The sequence below is a fragment of the Plectropomus leopardus genome, chromosome 4 (genome assembly GCF_026936395.1).
Source record: "Plectropomus leopardus strain MGB_pleo_1.0 chromosome 4, ASM2693639v1, whole genome shotgun sequence".
In the NCBI taxonomy this organism is placed as follows: domain Eukaryota; kingdom Metazoa; phylum Chordata; class Actinopteri; order Perciformes; family Serranidae; genus Plectropomus; species Plectropomus leopardus.
The window spans coordinates 7806593-7829285 of record NC_142179.1 but is presented as its reverse complement, the minus strand read 5'-3'; the positions used below and the strand labels follow the sequence as shown (position 1 = coordinate 7829285).

General features: G+C 38.1%; 2 protein-coding genes across 5 annotated transcripts in view; one reads left to right on the top strand and one right to left on the bottom strand.

Moving 5' to 3' along the window:
* nf2a (NF2, moesin-ezrin-radixin like (MERLIN) tumor suppressor a) overlaps positions 1-11188 on the bottom strand; it is a 38985-nt gene extending 27797 nt beyond the window's left edge. Inside the window, exons 1-4 of the mRNA XM_042488378.2 lie at positions 10482-11188; positions 7946-8071; positions 7700-7822; positions 4642-4725 (exon numbers count right to left, since the gene is read on the bottom strand). Coding sequence (XP_042344312.1) covers positions 4642-4725; positions 7700-7822; positions 7946-8071; positions 10482-10595 — 447 coding nt within the window. The 5' untranslated portion in view covers positions 10596-11188. The remainder of the gene's footprint in view (positions 1-4641; positions 4726-7699; positions 7823-7945; positions 8072-10481) is intronic.
* Positions 1-22693, top strand: part of fbxo21 (F-box protein 21) — a 35836-nt gene that overhangs the window by 10617 nt on the left and 2526 nt on the right. For 2 of the 4 annotated variants that reach the window (XM_088076463.1, XM_088076464.1), the window contains exons 2-12: positions 1055-1162; positions 13261-13396; positions 14965-15074; positions 15254-15375; positions 16095-16241; positions 16485-16621; positions 17722-17858; positions 21309-21488; positions 21655-21787; positions 21960-22150; positions 22277-22434. In XM_088076463.1, the coding sequence (XP_087932589.1) occupies positions 1055-1162; positions 13261-13396; positions 14965-15074; positions 15254-15375; positions 16095-16241; positions 16485-16621; positions 17722-17858; positions 21309-21488; positions 21655-21787; positions 21960-22150; positions 22277-22434 (1559 nt within the window). Of the gene's footprint in view, positions 1-1054; positions 1163-12413; positions 12668-13260; positions 13397-14964; positions 15075-15253; positions 15376-16094; positions 16242-16484; positions 16622-17721; positions 17859-21308; positions 21489-21654; positions 21788-21959; positions 22151-22276; positions 22435-22693 lie in introns of those variants that run through there. The other 2 variants (XM_042488805.2, XM_042488804.2) reach the window with 2 other exon arrangements.

The window sequence follows — 22693 nt, the reverse complement described above, 5'->3', positions numbered from 1 at the left end:
AAACCTCTGCAGACCCACCAAGGCTGAACCGTACACATACAAATAACCACACAGGTTATTAACGTTCTTAAATCTGATGACTTAGAGCATTTTATACACTTTCCCCTCTTGTGGATTTCGCCTTTAATAGGGTTTATGGAAAATCTATTTAACTTTTAAAAAGTTGCATTCAACAAGCATTACTTTTAAAGACACACCAATCAATCGTCATTTAGTTAAAGTAGGCATACCAAATTAAACATTAACACGTTTCTGTCTTAATTAATAAAATATAGCTGAATCTATTACTTAAATAATCAATTAGTCAGTCCACCAGAACTTAAATGGGAAATATTTTTCGAGCAATAATGCCAAACTTTCCTTAGTTACAACTTCTTAAATGTGCAGGTTTCTTGCTTAATTTTGACTTTTGCAGTCACTGACAGAATATTTTTGTGTTTTGGACTGTAAGTCAGACTTCTGAAAATGTCACCTTGGTCTTTAGAAAACGGGAATAGCCATTTTTCATGTTTTTTTCTCCTTCATTTTATAGACCAAACAGCCTATCAATTAAGATCATAATTAGCAGATGAATCAATGAAAAATCATTGTAAGTTGCTGCCATAGCATTTTAGAAATTTAATTTGACTAGACACAATTAGTGGGACAAGATATGATCATGCTTTATTTGTCCCAAAGTGGAGAAATTTGCATTTTTGGTGTTAACAATATTTATGATGGACGACATACAGTAAATGTCACATAGATTGTTGTAACATATACATGTGGCACCAGACTGAAACATTAGTTCATATACTGTTTAATATTGATTAAATGTTATGCAATCATCATGTTATAGACAAGGTTTACAAACTGTAGTCTTTAAAAGACAGTCCACTCCAAAAATTTTTTACAATTTTGTCCACTTACCTGTAATGCTATTTATCAATCTAGATTGTTTTGGTGTGAGTTGCCGAGTGTTGGAGATATTGGCTTTAGAGATGTCTGCCTTTTAAAAAAAAACCAAACATTTGAAACTAAACAGCAATGTCTCTTTCTTTTTTTGATTGCTCAGGCCCCGACGCCCTGCACTGCTGACCGGCGACTTTCCTACGTTCTCCATGCTGTATTGCCATCCTCAGTCAACTCAATGCACAACACACTCACGAGATGTCAACAAAAGGTAATATTCTTACAGCTATTTTCCTAATGACACAGAGAAAGACAGCCATACACCTTCTAAATTCATGTTTCTATCTTACCGAACTTGTTTTCCGGCTATTTACAGTTGGTAATGTTCTCCTCACCACTCGCAGTCGGCTAAGTTGCCTGTTGCACAACACTGACCTCCGGTGGCACATGATGCACACTGCATGCAAAGCATCCTCATTACAGCCTCTCCAGTATGACATTAATAGAAAAATGAGGTTCCATATTTTTGACAGTATTAAATATCAACTTGTCTAGATGTATTAATTCCCTGGTATTCTGTAATAACATGATACCAGCCAAGTCTTCTGGCAACCATATCACCATATAGAAGGAAGCGTGCATCTCCTGCAAGCTTATCAAGCATCACTGAGTTTGCTAACGTTACAGCTCAGCCGAGGAGGACGCCATTATAGCTTACATCCCGTGCTGTCACAAGCTCTCCTCCATGTGTAGATGCAACTCATACCAAAACAACTTAGATTGATAAATGGTACTTACAGGAAGGAAGAAAATATGTATTTTCAATTTGGGGGTGAACTGGCCCGTTCGACACCTTACATAATGACATATTTTTTTGAATTAGTGACAAATTAATACTACTTTTCCTGGTAGACCGAGATCTTGGAATCCCACTGTATGTGCATGTGTCTGTGTTCAAGACGAAATAACCGTAAAGAAGTCAGTAAGAGCAGAAAGAGAGATTTGTGAACACACAAATTATTCTGCATTCCCAACTTTCATTATCCCTTCTACTCATGCGCTCTGTAACTCATAGATAGTGGTAGCTTTTATGACTTCCTCCTGCATTTATCATGAATTATATGCCATTCTTAACTCCCACTGGAAACTGATAACACGTGGATTCTGTGTGTGACTGTGCATACCTGAACAGTGCTATGATTCACATTATTCAAAAAATATCTTCTTTCAAACATTCATGCCATCTTGGAATACGCCTTTACTTTCTACTTATTGCCATCTTGAGGCGGGCAGAATCGTGATTAAAGATGAGCGTAGGTAACAAAGTAGATCCCACTGTGTGATAGACTCAACTTCACGGGCTACACGGTGATGCTGCACAAAAACAACCCGTGATGAGAGACAGAGAAGGGGGAAAGTCTGCCAAAAAACTCTCAGCAGCTGCACTGCTAAACAAGTACCTGTCTCCCCTTTACAATGCCAATTTACTCACACTGGCTCTAATCAAAGTGGACGGCTGATTAAATGAAAACAGATTGTGGCCCCATATTTTTTCTGCTGTTCCCAGATCGGGGGCGCTGACAACACAAAGCACAAGTCTCATGCTCATTTGCTGATTTTTCTTTATCCACACAGTGTCTCCTAACGTAGGCTTGTTAAAGTGGCAGGGGAAGGCAAATCTCTGAGGGCTCTTGGCCAAACCTTTGAGGTAGAGCTACAATCTCAATAGAGCCTGTCCGCCTGTCAAAAAGCTGCACCTCAGTCTCCCTATCTTTTTCTTGGGGATTTCAGGGAGATGGGATCCTTCAACCAAAACGACTGAGATCGCTGGAGGTTTATTAGGGGAGCTGTTTCCTGCGGAGTAATTTCCATAGACTTCAGGTAACTTGATCCTCAGCCAATAAATCAATGGGGGTTTTTATACAGCGCACTGTCTTAAAGGATAGAGCAGGTTATAGTGCTTGTAAAGTAGGCTTTTTTAAAATATTGTTAGGCTTTTGCCTTCATTATGATAGGACAGCTTAAGTGTGAAAGGGGGAAAGAGAGGGGACGACATGCTGCAAAGGGCCACAGGCTGGAGTCGGTGTGCTAATGGGCACCCCATAAAGTATCCTTCAAGAAATACATCACCCACAAAGGTAGAATTTGTATATCAATAACTCACCCCATGTTACTTTGAATTCCCAAAGAAAATTGCTTTTCTTTTCCGCATGTCCTACACCGAACCAAGAATCCAAAAATCAAAAAAACCCTCCAAGTCTAGTCCCAAGTCCTCCAGTCTCAGCCTTTTCAAAACAAATTCCTTTAATGCAATACTAAATAATGGAAACACAAATCGCCAAACACACAAGCTAAAAGATAACAGGACAAAAGTTAATTTGTAATGAAATAGAAATAGAAATAGAGGTGATATAAAAATAACCTTACCTTACCTTAAATAACCTAAAATTAAATTCCAAAGTTCTTCCCTCCACAGAAAAATGCTTTATTAACCACCTGGCCAAATTTAAATATTTAATAAATATAACGTGGTATATAAAATAGGCCTGCAGCAGTATACCATTTTCAAAGTGTACTTGCTGTAGATAATACCATTTGAGTACAAATAACAAGTATAAACACACTCTTGGAATAAACCAGTCTAAAAAGATCTGTTTTGAGCTGTGCTGGACATGATATTAAATCTATATCTGAATAATCCACGTCTTGACTTTGCTGACATAAAAACCTTAACCATTAAGCAAGCATTCACTTGGGGTGTCATTGTGATCAGATGCCTGAAATACCTTTAATAAGATAAGATAGTTCTTTATTAGACCTGCAGGGGGAAATATGCAAATGAATAGCTCCTTTCAATGCAAAGGAGCAATGGATCTCCTCCTAACTTCTTTCAGATATCTTATTTTCTCACCCAGTGTAAAGCTGAGCAACCCTAACTACTAAAACCCTTCTTAAAAGGCTACTTTCAGAGCAACCGGGGTCCTGTTTTTACATTAAAGGCATTTCGTGCAAGGCCCTGTAGCACTCCAAGAATTTTAAAAATCAATACCGAAGATAGCAAGTCAAGGAACTTAAGTTGTAATTTGTTCCCCTCTGGCCATTATCAGGTCTCAAACAGCAGAGTTGTGGATCAATTTTGGATGATTTATGTCTGGGTTTTTTTTTCTTTCTCTTTTTCTTTTTTTGGGGGGTGAAACCGGATGATTAAAATAGTCAAACCGGCTAGTGACAAAACATGCAGTCTCACTGCACTCTTCTAAGAGAGAGAAAGAGTTGCAATGAATCCATATTAGGCAGATCTTATATATAGATAGTCATCTACAGTCACAAAGAAATCACTACCTGAGAAACACACACACTGTTCAAACTTCATATGATGGTGTGATGCTCACATATGATGTTATGTTGCTCAAATTCAGAGTAACATTTAATATAATTTTACAGGGGTCTCTAGTGGCTCCTCTGTGCGAAGACAACCTGACAACTGGACCAAAAATTGCGAAGTCTACACTGCTTTTCTTTAAAACTATTCCATTCTTGAGCGCAGTTACAGAAAGCACCATGTTGAAGTTAATTATTCACAGCTGTTAGCATCTCATCAGACCTATAATTTAAAAAAATAATCTTGAGGAAAATAAGTTGTCGTGCACATTTTAAAGTAAAACAAACCATTAAAGACCACACAGATGAATGGAAGTATTTATCTTACTTGAAAATAACTAAAGAATGAATTCCAACAGGAGAACTGACCTTGGCATGAACGGCGTAGGAGGCCAGCAGCACAGAGGCCTCGGGTGGACAGTGAATCTCCTCCTCAAGGATCTTCCTCTTCACCTGAGGAGTCAGTAACCAAATATAAGAATATAGAAAACTTTTAACATAGGCTGCTTTGTATCTTGTGTTTCTGGAGTTTCGTGTTTTTTTGACACGGAATTCTCAATATGTTTCTTAATGGTAAGTTTTATGTGATATTTTCCATTAGAAGCAAGATGGGAAAATATATCGAGTAGTAGCTTCATAATTAGTGACCCTGAAAGATTCCCAGTCTTTGCAAAGTCTCACGTTGTCTTTAGATGTGAGAGGGTGTCAGATTTAAGTCTTTGAAAAGTATTTTTAGTGTCTTTCTAAGTGTATGGTATGCATCACTTCTTTATTAAATGAGTGGAGAGGCAGCGCTGAAGACAAATCCACTAAGGCTGGGTTTTTAGAGGAAACTTTCATCTATAATATAAATCAGGACATTTGTTCTTTGTCTTCTCTTTCAGTATTACATCTCCCTCTCATCGATTTCCACGAGAGGAACAAAATGGTTCTTGTGAGATGAAGGACCTGAATCAGATTGACAGGCGATCATACTTGACTCAAACACCATGAAAAAAGACTTGATACTTTAGAGAGAAGAGTGTCAGTCAAGGGTGAAACACAACTTTCTGACAACTGTGCTTTTGACAGCCACAACTTTATTCCCTTAATTCCACTCTGACAAACACAGGAACCACATGCAGCAAAAACAGTGTTCAGGTACCAATTTTCAGTGGCCACAAAATCAGGTTATTATATGCTGCAAACTGGGTAAATAAACTTCCAGTTGCACTGCTACAGTTCACTGGCACTTGCTCATTTCAGAGAGGTCTGGAAACAGGACAAACTCTACCAAATAAATATTGCAAGACTTAAGTATCATAGCCACATGGGGACCTATTAGACACAGAAACAGGAGCTATACCTAAGCCAACATTATTTCATATGATCATCAAGCTGCTCTGAGAGTATCTGCTTGCTAGTCAGCACAGTATAAAAACACGACAGAAATGTGTGAGTCCTTGAGAAGCTTCAAATCATAATTAGAGAGCGCCGCCCATTTTTATAATTCATGTTTTTTTCTGTGCCCCAAAGCTAGATAGCTGATTGTATGTGTGTAAATACACTTCAGTAGGTAAAAGTGACATATTCAAGGTTTAGGCTTCCAGTTTATAGCTTATGGAAAGAGCAGCTTGTGTATTGACTTAACCGTCAAGGATACCGGTAATAATATGAATTCTTAAAATGGGTGACAATCCTTTTTAACAAGCTCCCTCCAGATTAAAGTGCTACGTCTCACCAGGTGTCACTGCCAGAGCTCTGTCACCTGTCAAACTAATTGAATCACAAACTTGCAAAACTACATGTAGACCGCAAAGCCGGATTGTGAGGTTAGTCGGCCCGAACACGCTTCAGCCGTGTGCAATTCAATGCTTTAAACCATATGATTTGCAAAGGCAGTCATGCTGTCTTCTGCTTGTTTTGAACTCACAATGGTGTGGAGCCAGAGGTGACAGCCCCTAATTGTGGGGAGGCGCTAAGAGGCTGCGGCTGCAATCTGGTTTACAAATGAGACCGTGTTATCGCTGAGATTGCAGGCCGAGGTGACAGAAGATGTGCATGTGTCTCTCTGTGTGAGTGGTCTAAAGTGTGTGAGGGGTGTGTGTCTGTATCTGGGTCGGTGATCATTTCTGATAAGCGCTAATCCAGCTGTCATGCTTGTGACACTATCTGAACAGAGGCCTGCTCCCGACATTATGGGAATTAATGGGAACAAAGTAATAAGGAGACAGGCGAGTCAAGGCACTGCGCATTTGTATTCTTCTCCCCTTGTAGCTGTGTAGCGCTTGAGTCATTTGTTGGCTGTAGCTTTTTTTTTTGCAAGGTTTCCCTGTAAAATAAATAAATTGTTTCAACTGCCTCTAAATGGATTAAGGACACAGAGAGACTTTTTATATGACTTAAGTAGACAAGTGCCTTCATCCTACTGTAAACAAGCGCATTGCTGTCTCAAGCCATATAACTAAACCATCACAATAGGCTATGAGTGCTATGGGGGGATGAGCATTCCATAGAGAATATGTCATTAACTTGGATAATAACTGAGCCCTTAAAGCCTAATTGGTAATTGATAAATGTGGCTGGTAGCACTGGACGATGGGAGCACAGTTACAAATCTCATCTCTTGCGAGCCGAATGGTGTGGCAGGCTCTGCAGGAATTCCCCAGAGAGTATTAAGTGAAGAGAAAGGGCAGCGGTAATATGTTGTGCATTGATTCCACATGGCTGCACACAATCAGGCCAGGACAATGGAGAGAAAAAAAAGTGTATTACAGAGAGCTCTGCTCAACAACTTGTCAGAAACTCTGTGGACGCGTGCCCCCTGTTGGCACCAGATCAGAAGCTGCAGACTTGGCGCGTCAGCCAAACGCCTGGTGTGCAAGGGTGAAATGGATATTCCTAAATTCACAGCGCATTTTGAAGGCTTTTAAGTGTTAAAGATCAATTATGGTGTTCATGCACACACCAATTTTTTAAGGCATTTATTTTATCTAGTTTCCCAGAAAGATGACACACACTTCTGAGATTTTTTTTATTTTAAAGTCTTGAACACAGAAACCCTCAGGGGAGATTACGATCAAGGAAAGAGAGGTTTTGAAAAAAAAAAGTGTCTGCCCACTAGCCAACCAATAGGCAGTTATCCACAGATTCTTCCGAGAGTCATGTTGGATTTAAGGTTTACCTGTAAGCCTGCAGCTATTTCAACTTAGACAGCAGCAGAGAAAGGAGACAAAGTGTCAGTCAGCATAAGTGCACAAAGAACCTTTTGATAAGGCCTGTATGGCAAGTTAGGTGTAAATTAAATTGATTAGATAATGGCAACATAACTAAATAAAGAATATATCCTGAGCCGAAAGAACAATCTGATTTACCTTGACATGGAGAAAATAAGACTCTAAATATAAGCACAATGACATTACACCGGGTTTACATTATGTATAGTTACCTGTAAGAAAAAGAGATGCTGTGTGATATCCTGCACCAGCTCCCCCTCTGCATTCTCAGGGTAAAACTTGGCCAGGAAGTGAAAGGTAATTGGTTCCTCCTTTGGTATCTCCTGATCCAGAACCTACAACAATTAACCAAATACGTCAGCATTTGCATTCTCTTTTCAAGCCCGCTATGTCTTTGTGAGCAATGTTTACACAGCTCATGGCTGTTACAAGACAGGTATAACATGAGAATCACTTACCCTCTTTTCCATCTTCAGCCAAGCAACCGTGTCTTTGATGTTGTAGCGGAGCCCAAAAAACCACGTCTCCCTCAGTCCCAGAGTCCGGCACACAAAGTCAAAAAGGTCTTTTCCTTTCCACTTGACCTAAAACACATTAATGTTTTAGTGTAACACAATTTGCTCTGAAAAGAAAAGCAAACAATGCTGAATTACCAGAATTAGCTTTGTTTGTTTATCCTGCAGCATGCAGAAATTGGAATTACCATCTCATGAATGTATGCCTCCACCAACCAGTCAGGGCTTATCTGTCCAGACTCATAGGCAGCCATGACATTTTTGACACTGCTTCAAATATAGATGTTGCTGCAAAGAAGCTACATTCTACGATACGGATGCTTCACACACATCTCTCCTTCAGCAGCACAGAAAATCTATACAATTAGCACAGTTTCAAGGCGGACACCCAAAATTAGCGTCACTAATTCAGTATACGACCAAATGTCTGCCCTTCTTTTCCTTAGTTATAGTGTTGAATAATGGCTGGAAAAGGGTTTTTTGCAGAACATTATGATGACACAGTAAAGTTGACTTGTGGCCGTTTGGACATAAAATGTCATCACCTCATTATTTTATCCTATTAAACATTTATGAGAAATTGTGTCATAATTAGCTTATGGATTCTTGAGTATTGCCCAAAAACATTTATCTTGACAACTAAAATCTTAACAGTTCATTGTTGGGTACCAATGGCTGTCTGTGCTAAATTTGAGGAAATTATCTCAAGACCTTCTTAAGGTATCCTCTTCACGAGAATAAGAGAGGTGCAAGGTCACAGTGATCTTCACCTTTAACCATCAGAATCTTATCAGTTCATCCTTGAGTCCAAGCAGATGTTTGTGCCAAATTTGAAAAAAATCCCTCATGGCGTTCTTGAGATGTCGCGTTCACAAGAATGGGATAAACAGATGGACAACCTGAAAACAACAGCTGTCGCTGGTGCAGATGCACACTAACTGTATAAAAATGTACTCTATTAGAACTAAATATTGACATTGAAATTCACAATGTTTGCTAGCTGGCCCTAATGTGTAGAAATGAGAAAGAGAACAGAGGCACTTTATAGGGTTAAATATTGACAGCCATTCATACCATGATATGTCTACTGAATCTAGACATACTAGCATTCCCATCATAACCTCAAAGTCTGGTTCAAAGCAGGGAGTCATACATGTTCTCCTCAGCCAGATTAGAGCTACAAGGCAGGCATATCAGGCGCACATATCCAATTTAGAAAGCTTTCATCTCAAGCCTTGGAGCTAACTCAAGGCGTAAGCCTCTGTCAAGTGCATTCAAGGTTAACGTGAAAAGTTTAAAACTGCCAGAAATTAGGAAACTGCAATGGGAACTGGCAACTAGGGCCATTAAAAAAAATCCCATGCAAAGATGAATGAACATTTTTTCTATACCTGTTAAATGCTATTTACAAAACCATAATTGATACAATTATCATCCCAGCATAGAAAATAGAAACCTGCAACTAAACCTTATATGCTGCTCTTTGTAATTACCACTTGCAAACTTTGGTGGGGATCCTCCCCTTTAAATACAGAGGTGGTGTCTGCAAGTCGCTTTGATTCCTTTCAGTTGCGGTATCAGCCGTGCTAAACCAAAAACACTGCAGGAAAGCCAAAAATACATATTGAAACCAGCATAAATCTTTTTTTTACTCCACACTGTCTGCAGGATGATTCACACAGCATTGCAGCAAGTCCCCTACTGCACTGAGCTCTACCGCTGACAAAAATGTTCAATTCTACTGCTGCATAAGACGGTGATATATTCTAACACATATAGTCCTCTGTAAAACAGACTCAAAATACCACTTGCGTTTGTTCATAGTTACTTGCTGCCATCTAGTGTCGAAAGTAAAACTCATATATTTTAACCATTTGAAACCTGTAGCAACATAGCTTTTCTTTTGCTGCCTTTAGACTCTTTTTACAAGGAGCAAGGAGCAACTTTGTAAGAAATGTTCCACATATTGCTAGTAGATTTAGAAAATTATTTTAACAAACCTTAGGAAAAAAAATAATTAAAAAAAAAAAGCTAGGTAATAAAAATATTTATAATTATCACGAATAAATATTCCAATTATGTTCCAAAGTGATTGTATTTTTAAGCACTTTTTTCCCGGTAATTTCCTTCCTTTCCTACTTTTTTCTCCCTTTTTTAAAAAAAAAATTCAGATAATTTTCTTGTTCTTTTTACTACTTTATTACTAAAATTTGAGCCATTTCTCCTATTGTTGCTCATTGCTCCCTTACTATATTTTTATTGCCAAGTAGTTGTTGTCGCGTGGATCAAATGGTGTAACTACACAATAATTCAGCTGTCATTACATATGATGGATACGCATAAAATATGATTGTTGTTGCATTGAAATGCACGCCAATTGGCAACCCAGTTAGATGAATGTAGATGCACTTAGAGTTGTGATCAGGAAACCCTTTGAGGTAAACATGAATTTAAATAAGCTCAGTTTCTGTATACAGACCTCGCAGCTGAACTCCATGTCTGACTCCATTGTGCAGATCCTGACGTTGAAGTTCCTGGCTTGTTTTCTCATCAATGAGTTAAATCCCATTTTCGCTGCCAAGGCACTTGCCATGGCGAAGAGTTTATAAACTAACTAGTCACCTATTCAAACTCGTCAATACCTACAAGTTGAGTGCACTATCAAGACATTATCTATAATACTATATGGCGTAGACAGCAGATGAGTCTTTGATTAGTTATTAGAAGAAAGCTGTGCATGTGACTGTCCACCTTTACGATAGCTCGTTCAGGATAAATGCTTTAAAGCAAGTTCAGTTAAATTTCACATAATCACTGACTTCCTTTAGTTCATAAATGTCTCATACACATTTTATGATACTTGTAGTAATTTTACGTTGGCTACAAAACAAAAACTTTACATTTAGCATTAACTGATAGTTACAGTGTAGTTACAGTCCCAAGCTTGTTGCTAACATTAGCTCGGTTGAGCAGAAACTAAGTAAGCTAACTAACATTAACGTTAAATATCAAATATACGCCATTATCTTGCGCTAAAGATATACGTCTCTATACCGTGAGTTTTGTTAACGACTTCCTCTACGCGTCCGAGAAGTTTTTAATCTAATATATCCCATCTGGAAAGTTCAAAACACTTCCGTTGCTGCATATAAACTGTCCTGGCAACGAAGTGCTAGCTGCCTGCTGCTAACCATTTGTTCGCGAGCTCATGCAAAAAGCTATGCTGCGTTCACGTGCCGTCCAGGATGTTGTAATAACAGAGGAGTGCACATTAACGACAATATAATACCAACAGAAATGAGCTTCTTTGCGACAGAGTATGACTTTTTTTAAAAATGAGATTAAAAAACTGTATACAGGTAAACTGATGACAAAAATGCTTAATGTGATAATGATATTATTGTGTTTTATCATAGTAGCATACATAAAGTGTATGTCGCCTTAACCATTTGAAACCTGGGTCAGCATCAGTTTTCTTGTGCTTCTTTCAGATGCCTTTCACAAGCTATTTGACCCTTTGATAGCTGAACAATCGCAATGATGTCTTTTAAAAACATGGGGAATAAAGGCAGTTTGCAACTTGGCAGAGAATGTCCCACACATTGGGGGTAGGATTATTAGAAAATAATCCAAATATAGGGGGAAATATCTAGAAAACAGTATTATAAGAATTTTACATTTAAAATAATGTTACAGAAAAATATGATTGAATACTGAAAATTAAGATTTTTTTCAGCACCTTTTAAGATTTTTTTTTCCTTTTTTTACCCTTTCACCTCCTTATTTCCAGGTATTTTCCTTGTAACTTTTTTTTTTTTTTTTTACTATTTTTTGCTAGTTTTTGACCATGTCTCACTCAGTCACTTTATGTTTGACTGCTGAAGAATTTGCTGTATGTTCATCTATATACATATGTTTTCTGTGACTTAAAAAATATACAAACTGTAATAAAAATATAGTTAAGCCTAACTCTTGTTTTAAGATACAACAGTATCTAAAAACCTTTATTTTTGACATCTGAAGAACTGACCTTACAATCTTCTTTTTAAATCAATTTTATTCCGTGACTTAAAATAGATTATATCATACTTTTTCATAATATTATATAATAATGTGTTATTGTTAAAATAAAAATATTGTAATTTCATACAGTGTATTGTATTTTTAAAAATAACATTTAATATTCTATTTTTTAAAATATAATATTTTAGATATACTGGAAACAGATGTAAAATAGATTCTGGAGTATCCGAGGTGCCTGAAGGCATGGATGTATTGTGGTGAAGTCGAAGGCAGCATTGCTTTCTTCTTCCTGCTCCTCCTCTTGACCGAACAACCAATCATAGTGCACTACGCGCACTTAACCACGCCCCTAGCCCTGCCCCCTGCGCCATAAGTGGGCGGTGCCTAAGCAATGAGGTAATCGGGGTAAACAGTAAAGATGGCGACGCCTGTAGCCGGAGAGGGGCAACAAAGTCTAAATGGGATTATTTCCGACACTCAAACTAAAAAACTGACCGACCTGCCGACCGAGTTGCTCGAACACATCCTGTGCTTCCCTGTCCTCAAACATGTCGACATTTGTAACGTATCCTGCTGCTGCAAGCGGCTACAAGACGTCTGCCATGGAAGAGGGAAGGTCTGGGGACACCAGTACAAACTCAGGTGCTGTTGTTTCTCCTCTGGTCGGAGTGGTGGCTTCTGGTAGCTTTTCACCACTATCTGTTGAAATGAGTCTCCTTGTTCGTTATTATGTGCTTTTTTTATAGTCTTACATCACTCGCTGTCTACTTAAATGTGATTCGTTTAATGCGAAACTAACGTCCACCTCTCAGCCGTTGACATTCTGCTGATGCACCAAATTCAACATCACGCCAGGCCAATCGCGAGCTCCTACTCTGCAGACAACAATGAAGCTTTTTAGCGTTAAAATCTTTTAAAAGTTGCAACATGTACTCAGTTTTATCCAGAAAAGGTAATAATGATTTTTGCGTGACCTTGAATGTTACATATAGCCTGCGAACTGCAGGAGAGTGCAGCTCATGCCAAAAGCTGAGCCCTCCTCCTGACTGACTTGGCTGTTACTCTCTTGATTGCTTTTCTCTGTGCAAAGAGAAAAGAAAACCGTCTGCAGCAGGATGATAAATTAGTTCTTAGACATGTTATCTAATGCTTTAGGCAATAGGCTGCTAAATTTATTCTGAGCATGCTATTAAGTGTCTCTAACTGAACAATTTTACTGCTGCCCTCATCAACAGATGGCCAAGACTGCAGAGGTTTTACCGTCAGAATGAGTGCTGTGACTGGCTCAGAGAATATAAAACACGCCATAGAGTTGGGATACAAATACGGAGGACTGTGGAATCAATCTCAAAGAGATTCTTCACTGAAGTTGTAAGTAATCTATTTGTAATCAGGAATGCACTGTCATTATTACAATGTTACATTAGACCTGGACTGATGCATTGAAGATCCAGTGTGTAAGATTTAGTGGGATTTAGTGTCATCTAGTGGCGAGGGTTGCAAATTGCAACCAGCTGAAACTTCTGGTTAGGATTTCTATAGTGTTCATTGTTCAAGAGGGTTTTAACTAGGTGAAGACAGATTAATGGCCTGGCCGATTTTGGGGGGGTTTTGTGCCATTATCCTTGTCTGTGTTTTGTTGTTTTTTTTTAATGATCGCATAAAAACAACAACCCCTAATTAATTAAAAAGTGCAAAGAAAGTGTCAGCATGGAAGAAAATCTCAAGGAGCCATTTTCATGATTAATTTTTTATTTAAATTTTTACTTGACTATACAAAAAAAGTTGCTAGGAACTTGCTGTATTTGACGTCGAAAGTTTCAGTTTTGATTGAACATTTGGCAAAGGCATTTAAAGAAGTTCTGTGTTGGAGTTTGTTATATTCCAAAAAGAGATATTCCAAATCTCCTAAAGAGAGATTTTCATTTTTGTTGTAAATGCATATCAGTTACAAATATTGGTTATTGGTCTCACTACCTACTAACAATCAGTATCGGTATCGCCTGAAAAACCAGTATCAGTTGACCCTTAATTTTAACAAGAGCCGAATTATATACAGAGGTCTCTTGCTCTTCAAAATAAAAGATCAGGTGATTACAATTGTTTAAAACACTAAATAAAGCAGTTTCATTTTACAAATCTGTGTTTCTACAGTGCTGTTTGGCATGTCAGAGACAGGACCGTAGTCTAACACCTGCTAATAAGTGATCACCATTTTCTCTGGTAACTTAAGATACAAGACATAGAGGGTTTTTTAATGGGAGCCAAATTATTGGCAGATATCTTGTCCTCTCCAAAACAAATGGACTGGGTGATTTAAACCAGTAAAAACACTGAATAAAGCAGCTTCACATTTTTAAAAAATCAATGTTTTTCAGACACTCAGCACAGAGGACTGTTGATTATGATGGCTGATGCAAAAAGGTGAATTGCTCTGTCTAGAGCCAGTGTTAGGTTTATCCTTTCTGCACAACTTTAGAATCATAGCGATGTATCATGGCAATCTCCTTGGACAAGGACCCGCTCTCTCTGTAGATAAAAACACCTCATTTTAAGGTAACAGAAACACAACAATTTTTATTTTCAGGTGATTATGCACTAAAGAAAACTATATTAAATTCAGTTCCTGCCAGCACATCCTCCTAAATCCCACACAGTGGACCTTTCAATACAGGTAATAGAGTAGAAAAAAACATTCATTTGGTTCCTTCACATATGCATTTGAATTTTAAACATTGTTGTTTTTGTCTCTGTCATTTGGCTGGCCTTTTGTGTTTGTGCTGTGTGTGTGTGTGTGTGTGTGTGTGTGTGTGTGTGTGTGTGTGTGTGTGTGTGTGTGTGTGTGTGTGTGTGTGTGTGTGTGTGTGGGCGGGCGCATGTTTGTGCAAGACAACGCAAGCTTTCTGTGTTCCAAACTAACCCAGAGATCTGTAACTCAGCCTTGCGTTGGCCAGGTGCTGGGAGACAGCTTTGCAGAGATCGAGTCACTCGGGATGCCAGAGCACTTCTGCGAAGACGAGCTCCTCTTCATTCTCAACTCTGACAAGAGGTGAGAGCAGCCTAGTGTGCACACAGGAAAACTTCAATACTTGCCACACAGTGCATTTTGCAATCATTAATGTGTTTTGTGTTGCTCTGAGCAATCCTCTCTGATTATGAAAGCCCTCGCTGTGTTGTACACTCCATTACCATTAATGTGTCTGTCTTCAATTCTGCGGCCATCATTAGGAAAAGCTTGACCTTGAAGTACTATGCAAAGAAAATCCTTTACTTCCTGAGACAACAGAACATCCTGAGGAGTTTGAAGAGCTTCCTGGAGCAGCCTGTGGAGCAGCAGTCCGCTTTAGAGGGTGAGGCTTGAATACGACTCAAGTTGCACCTTTTTTCACTCATCTGCTATAAACATTAAAAATAATAATAATAATAGCTTTATATATATATATAGCACCTTCAAAAACAGAGTTCACAAAGTGCTTTGACAAACAATGCAAAGCAGAACAAGAAGGTTTTGTTGAAAAGGCAACATAACTATAAGAGCCAAACAATAATGCCAAACTAAGGCCAGACAAAATTTAAAGTGGAAATAAACAAAATAGAAACAATTACAAAAGAAAAATAAAAACAACATCCCACACCAGTAAGAGTAAATACAATTCAAATAATATTAGCAGTAAATGTAGAAATAATATTACTAATAATATAATTAATCATGATTTAGACAGAATAAAAGAATAAATTGAAAGACAGACTAAAATAGATGAATTAAAATATCAGACATCTCATAAAAGCAAGTGTTTAAAAATGGGTTTTAAGAACCAGCTAACCTGTATTCTTCCTGCTTTCAATTTCTCTTTTAAAACACACTTCAGTCACTGACTATTGATGTTGCTTTTCTGTGTTATTTTCCTTTCGTCTTTTTGTCTTTGTGTTTGTGTTTTCCTGTGAGGTTTTTAAAGATTTTTGCTATTTTTGTTTCAATTGTGCTTAATAAATACATTTGGATTGGACTTTATCCTCAAAGCAGCTTTACGTAATGCATTCCCTCTCCTGGTCTTGTTTGTTTCTCTAGGTGCTGTACTGGTGGATCAGTATTGTAACCCGCTGGCTGATATAACTCTAAACAGCATATCGGTCCAGCTGGATGAGATCGCAGAAAAAGTGAAGAAGATGCTGAGAATCAAGAACCCCTCTCACCCCAGCCTGCGTATCGCTCAAGGTGGGCTTTCGAAACTAGCAACGCTCAACAAGAAAACATGTCTTTTTAGGACTTGAGTGTTTTTATTTTGTTTTCCCAAAATGCATTAGCACTGGACACTTTTAAAGCCTAGAGGCATGGGCTTCTATTCCCAGTACACTTTGAAAAAATCAATATCAGTGTGTTTGGTGTCAGCTGCACAAGATCCATATTTTCCCGTTCAGTCTAAAGCTGAAGAAGTTTCATTCCTTGTGCGTGTTACAGGTGACTGCTTTGTCGTCGAGGACTTTGAGCTTCAGAGGCAGGTGGTGTGCGCCCTAAACTCTGTCCTGTATGAGCAGCTTCAGTACAAAGGCAATGAGTTTGACTACTACAACCCTCTCAACTCTTACATCCACCAGGTAGATCCTCTATTAAATTTTGTTTAATTTATGTCACAAGCATTTCAACAGTTTCTAAATTTTTAGAATATTTACACCAGTGATACTCAACTTACAGCTCGCAGGCCAAATCTGGCCCCCTATAAGGTGCTGAGTGGCCCCTCAACCATTTTCTAATTCACAGTAAAAATAATGTGGTTCACACTGGGAATTGCTTTTGTACATTTAGTATATATAAAATGCCAGAGTGCATAAAACAAAATCAAAATTGAGCTTCTTCATCAAAGAAAGTGTCAGTGGAAGATCCCCCGTACCCCCAGACTGAGGTCCTGGATAAGCCCCTAATGTCCTACAATCATAGAAATGTCCTGAAATGCTAAAGATGTCCTAAAATTCTAGAAATGTTTTGAAATGAGACACGTCTTGAAATTCTAGAAACATCCTAAAATCTAAAAATTTTCCCAAAAAACCAAGAAAATACCTAAAATCCTAGAAATGTCCTCAAATCCTAGAAGCATCCTAAAATCCAAGAAACGTCCTCAAATCCTAGAAACATCCTAAAATCCGAGAAATGTCCTTAAAATTCTAGACACGTTGTAAAATTGTAGAAACGTGGTAAAATCCTAGAAGTGCCAAGGTGCTAGAAAATGTACTAAAATTGTAGATACATCTTAAAATCCTACAAATACCCTAAAATCCTAGAAACATTCTAAAATCTGAAAGGTGTCCTAAAATCCTATAAATGTTTTAAAATCATAAACGTCCTGAAAAACCTAGAAACATCCTAAAATTTGAGAACAGTCCTAAAAATCTAGAAATATCCATTAATCTAAGAATTGTCCTAAAGTCCTAGGAATGTTCTTGAATCCTTGAAATGTGGTAAAAACCTAGAAAGGCCCTAAAATCCTAGAAAGGTGCTTAAGTGCTAAAAAACTTGCTAAAATCATATAAACAACCTAAAATCCTAGAAATGTCCTAAAATCCTAGAAACATGTATTGGGCTGTTGCGACTGGCCCCTGACCTCATGTCATTTTGCAAAAGTGTCCCTAAGCAAAGCAAGTTGAGTATTACTTATTCATACTTTCATTTAACTGACTAGACTTTCTTGTTTTTAATTTAGGTGCTACTTCGCCGTACAGGCATTCCCATAAGCCTCTCTGTCCTCTACATGACGTTAGCGCGGAAGCTGGGCGTTCAGCTGGAACCTGTCAACTTTCCCAATCACTTCCTGCTGCGCTGGTGCCAAAAACCAAGAGGGTACGTTTTGAAATTAATTGCTGTCATATTCCAGTTTCAGTCGTACAAAATAATATTATGCATAGAACGAGTCCCCCATACAGGTATAGAGACAATGAGTTAGTGCTGACATTACTCATCACACATTACACAGTAATGTGTAGAAAATGCAGCCACATTGATTTCTTTGCTTGTCCCTCATAGGTTTGTGTTTCGTTTAGGGTTTATTCTAATTTTTCTTATCAATTTCCCTCCTTATCGAACTGTGGGTTCCATTATTGTTATATTCTTTGTTTATTAAAATAAACCAGACTGTGTTTAAGCATAATTTGTTTTTAAGTAGATTTTGGCTGCCATAAATGGTTTCTGAGGTTTTTGAGTTTCTTAATTGTTGCTGTATTTTCTGAGGTAGAAAATACAGCTGTAGGCTTTGAAAAAAAATCTGGGATATCTATTGTCTTGAAAAGTGTACGTCAGTATAGCTATAAATCTAAATTTATGTGTACTTTGTATCTAATTGTAAAGTTAACTTTAAATGTAGTTATATTTACTTAGTTTTGTGACATTGCAGTGTTAAAAGTTAACTAGATCATCAACCAAGTTTTTTGTACTATATATTTGTATTCTGCTGGCTGCAAACTTATCAGTCAAATTTGTATATTCTTAAACATATTAAGCAAAAAAACCCCAAAAAACTTTATTAACAGATCTCTTAACTTCATCATTGGCAAAATCCTCTTCGTCATGATCAAGTTAAGTCAGACGAACTTGGTTTACTGAACTTGGTAACACCTAAAAGAGCAAGGTGATTTCACTTGTCATTTTTAAGTTGCAACAGCTTCACAAAATTAGTCACATTTTAAGTTAATGTAAGAATTGGATGTAAACATAAATTAGATGAATAGCTGTATTTACTTCCATTTTTCAAGGCAACAGTTTGCAAGATTATTTAAAGATCAACTTATCAGATTTTACAGTGTGGAGACATGGACTCAAGATCTTCCCTACATGTTATTTTTCTTTTTCTTTTTTCATTGTTGCATTGTTGTCACTAGTCCAGTGCAAGGCAGCCTTGTGCAAATTGTGAATTGTATCAAAAAATGATAAACAACATAAAAAATACAAAAGCAAAAAAAAAGAGAAAAGAAAGAGAAAGCGAGAAAAAACTTAATAAAAAACTAAAACACTATCATAGGTAAACTTATATCAAACGAGTTCAAGGAAAACGACCAGATTTGGCCCATTTCTGCACTACCAATCAAAACACCCCTATAAACTGCGCACATGTGGTACAGTCCGGGTCCCCCTCCCCGATAAATTGCTTTGGACTCTCTCATCTCGGTTTCGGCATATGGACCAGGAAACTCTGCGGGAAGGTAGCGCCAGTTGGGATAGTCCACACCAAACCATTTGTAACATGAAAACGTTTCAAGACAGTATTTTGAAAATAAACGGTGTGTTTCATGATTGTATTTTTTAACAAATGGTCGCGTGTTTGGATGTGATGTTTGGATGAACTGTTGACATGCATAACACAGGAAGCTGAAATGAGCCGGCACTAGCTTACCGTGCAAATGCTATGCTAATGCTAAGCTAATGGCAATGATTCTTAACCCAAGGCAAGTGATGCACAGTGATGTTAGCATGGCACAACACAAGCTAGTAGCAACAATCCTAATGGACGAAAAGTAATTGTATGTCTCTTGGTTGGATGTTAAAGCTGTGTGAAACTACCTATTAGCAGACATGGAACAACCCCATGACAAGTTTGTTGTTTTGTACTATCTGGTGAATCTGAGGCATTATAATTACAGTAGGGCGCATGAAATGCAGAAATGTGCTATGCTGCAGTCATGATTTTGCTGTTTCACTGCTGTCTTGAACAAAGCATTTTCCACACTTCAGTAACTTATTTTTTACATTTTAAAATGTAGTGTGCACACATTGAGAGTTTATTGTGTATTATGAGTACTTGATTCTGATTGGCTGTAGGGTGACATGGGTGTGTTTTATTTTTTTGTTTATTTGTTTTAAAAAAATGCGCAGGCGGATTACCTAAACGCGCGATATTTATTCATATTTCGCGCGCGAATTACTAAATTACGCGCGCGACTTGTTCGCATTTCGCGCGCGAATTAATAATACAACAGTACAGCACATAAAATGCACTTTTTCAACCTGTCAAAAAGTGATTGTAGCTCATAGCTTGTCACTGAAATCCTGTTTTTTTCTTTCAGAATGAAATAATTTCATTCACAGTGATCATATTTGACTGTTCCCGCCCACTCAGTCCCTTTTACCCGTTTAAATGTCTTAAAGGAGCAAAGAGTCGAGCAACAAAATACAGACAGCAAGGCATGCAAATTAAATTCACTATCCAGTTGTGATCGCTGGCATTTAAACACGTTCCCAATTCTTGCGCGCAATCAGAAGTCACACAGCAGAAACCCGCCGCCAAATCAAATTTCATGTTTCTCTGTTGTATTTAAGGCGTCTTCGTTTTGTTTTTCATGAAGCTATTACATGTACATACAATATTTCCGACGCTGTGAGGGCAGCATTTGAACGCACCTACCTAGCGTTTTGCTGCTTATTGCTGCCCTATTATTTAACCTATTATTTAGCCTATTATTTAAAGTAGGGTTTTCTTCAAGTCATTTATCTGTGTTTTTTGCATGTTTTAGTAAGATGCACATGTTTAAAAAAAAAACACATCCATGTCACCTCCCTCGCTCTGTATGATAGGGCTGCATGATATGTTAAAAAAATAAATATATAAAAAAATTCACATATATATTATCTTGGCAGATACAACAATTGCAGTATGAGTTTTGATAATATTTTGGTTAAGTTTGCAACCCCACAGGGTCTATTATTTCCTGATAACATACACCTACTAATTACTTACAGAGAAACTGTTCACTGCTCTAAATGAATGTGCTGGTTGCATAGTTAAGCTATAATTTGTTTGTGAAAATCTTTATTGATTTGTGGGCTGTGACATTGCTGGATAGCTAGCTAGTCTTGTTAATCACACTGTCAAATTATATTTACTGTTTGTTAGCTCTTTAGCTATGAGCTGAGCGAACTAGAAATATCTCCCTTTATTAAGTTGTATCTAAGGTTGTAGTAGTGAACAACATCTCCATTGCATAAGAACTTTATGGAGCAGTTATGATTGTTTCAGGTAATAATCAAAACCTCAGATGTTACTAGAGAACCTGAGATATGGCTTCAGATTTTTTTTTGCAAATACATAAAAGTAAAAATAAATGGTCTTGGTTTATGCAGGATATTGCCAATATTAAGAGTTAATGGAATAACCAGAGGGAACTTTCTGATGCGCAGTCCTCCCACTAATTCCTCGAGATAGAAAACTCGTCAGGCATTATCCCGTATTTAATACCAAATTTGTATTGGGTGTAAGTTTAATAGATTTACATATTAGCTTTATTTACTTTGTCTCTCCAGGAGTGAGGACATCTATGACTACGTCTACATTGATGCCTTTGGTAAAGGTAAACAGCTGACAGCCAAGGAGTGTGAGTACCTCATTGGCCACCAGGTGACGGCAGATTACTACAGTGCCATCAGTACCACTGAGGTGCTGCTCAGGATGGTGGGAAACCTGCTCAACATCGGCAAAAGAGGGTAAGTAAAAGTGAACACCTGACTGTCACTGCTCAGTGTCTTCTGCAGGAGAGATAGGCTCATGAAAGATAAACATATGGTCAAAGAGTGTTATCTAAAACTGTATAACTTTAATGCATTTTATTTCTGTTGATTAACTTTACACGCACTCTGTGGTTTCTTTAAGGGAGGGCAATGAGAAATCCTACCAGCTGCTGAGAGACTCTTTGGACCTCTACCTCACTATCAACCCAGATAATGTGCAGTACCTGCTGCTGCAGGCTCGCCTCTACTTCCACCTGGGCATCTGGCCAGAAAAGGTCAGAACACACAACCTGATCGACTGTTTTCTAACACCATAATGAATTCATTTCAGTAAAATGTTAACTAAACTGTTAAGCTATTAACTAATTAATCATTCAGTAGAAAACACTCATTATTCATCCCTTGGCATTTCACCTAACCACCACTGATTTTTGTCCTCTGTCCCAGGTGCTAGACATCCTGCAGCACATTCAGGCGTTGGACCCCTCCCAGCACGGGGCAGTGGGTTATCTGGTGCAGCACACGCTGGAGCACATCCAGCACAAGAAACATCCAGTTACACCTGAGGTGAAGAAACGCAGCGCTCCAGAACACCTGGAGGTCCAGTACTCAGTCGGGCTCATCATGAAACACAAGAGGTGGGTCACACTAACATGTAGAGCGGCAAGTCCTCGTCTCTGTTAACACATCACTTTGTAAACTTATTAAATACGTTATCTTAGAAAACAAGAGACTGGTGACTTCTGTTCCATCCCTTCCACCAGGTCAGGATATAACTGCGTGATATACGGCTGGGACCCAAAATGCACCATGAGCCAGGAGTGGATCACCACCATGAGGGTCCACCAGCTGTCCAACGGGGCCAACCAGCCTTTCTACAACGTCCTCGTGCAGGATGGAACGTGCCGTTATGCTGCACAGGGTATGGATCACCAGCATGGTGATGAAAAATATCCTTTTGGTGAACACATTTTTGCATGTTGTCAGAGGACTTACAAGAGAAATTAAAAAAAAAAACAATATCATAAGTATTTATATATTTGATAAATACCCTTTGGAAGGAATGTTTGTTTTTTTTAACTCTCCAGGCACTAACTATCAAGTGAAATGGCCAGAAACTGAAAACAAATTTGGTTTTTCCAAAGTCACAAAGTTCCCATTTATGTCTGTTTACTCTTGCA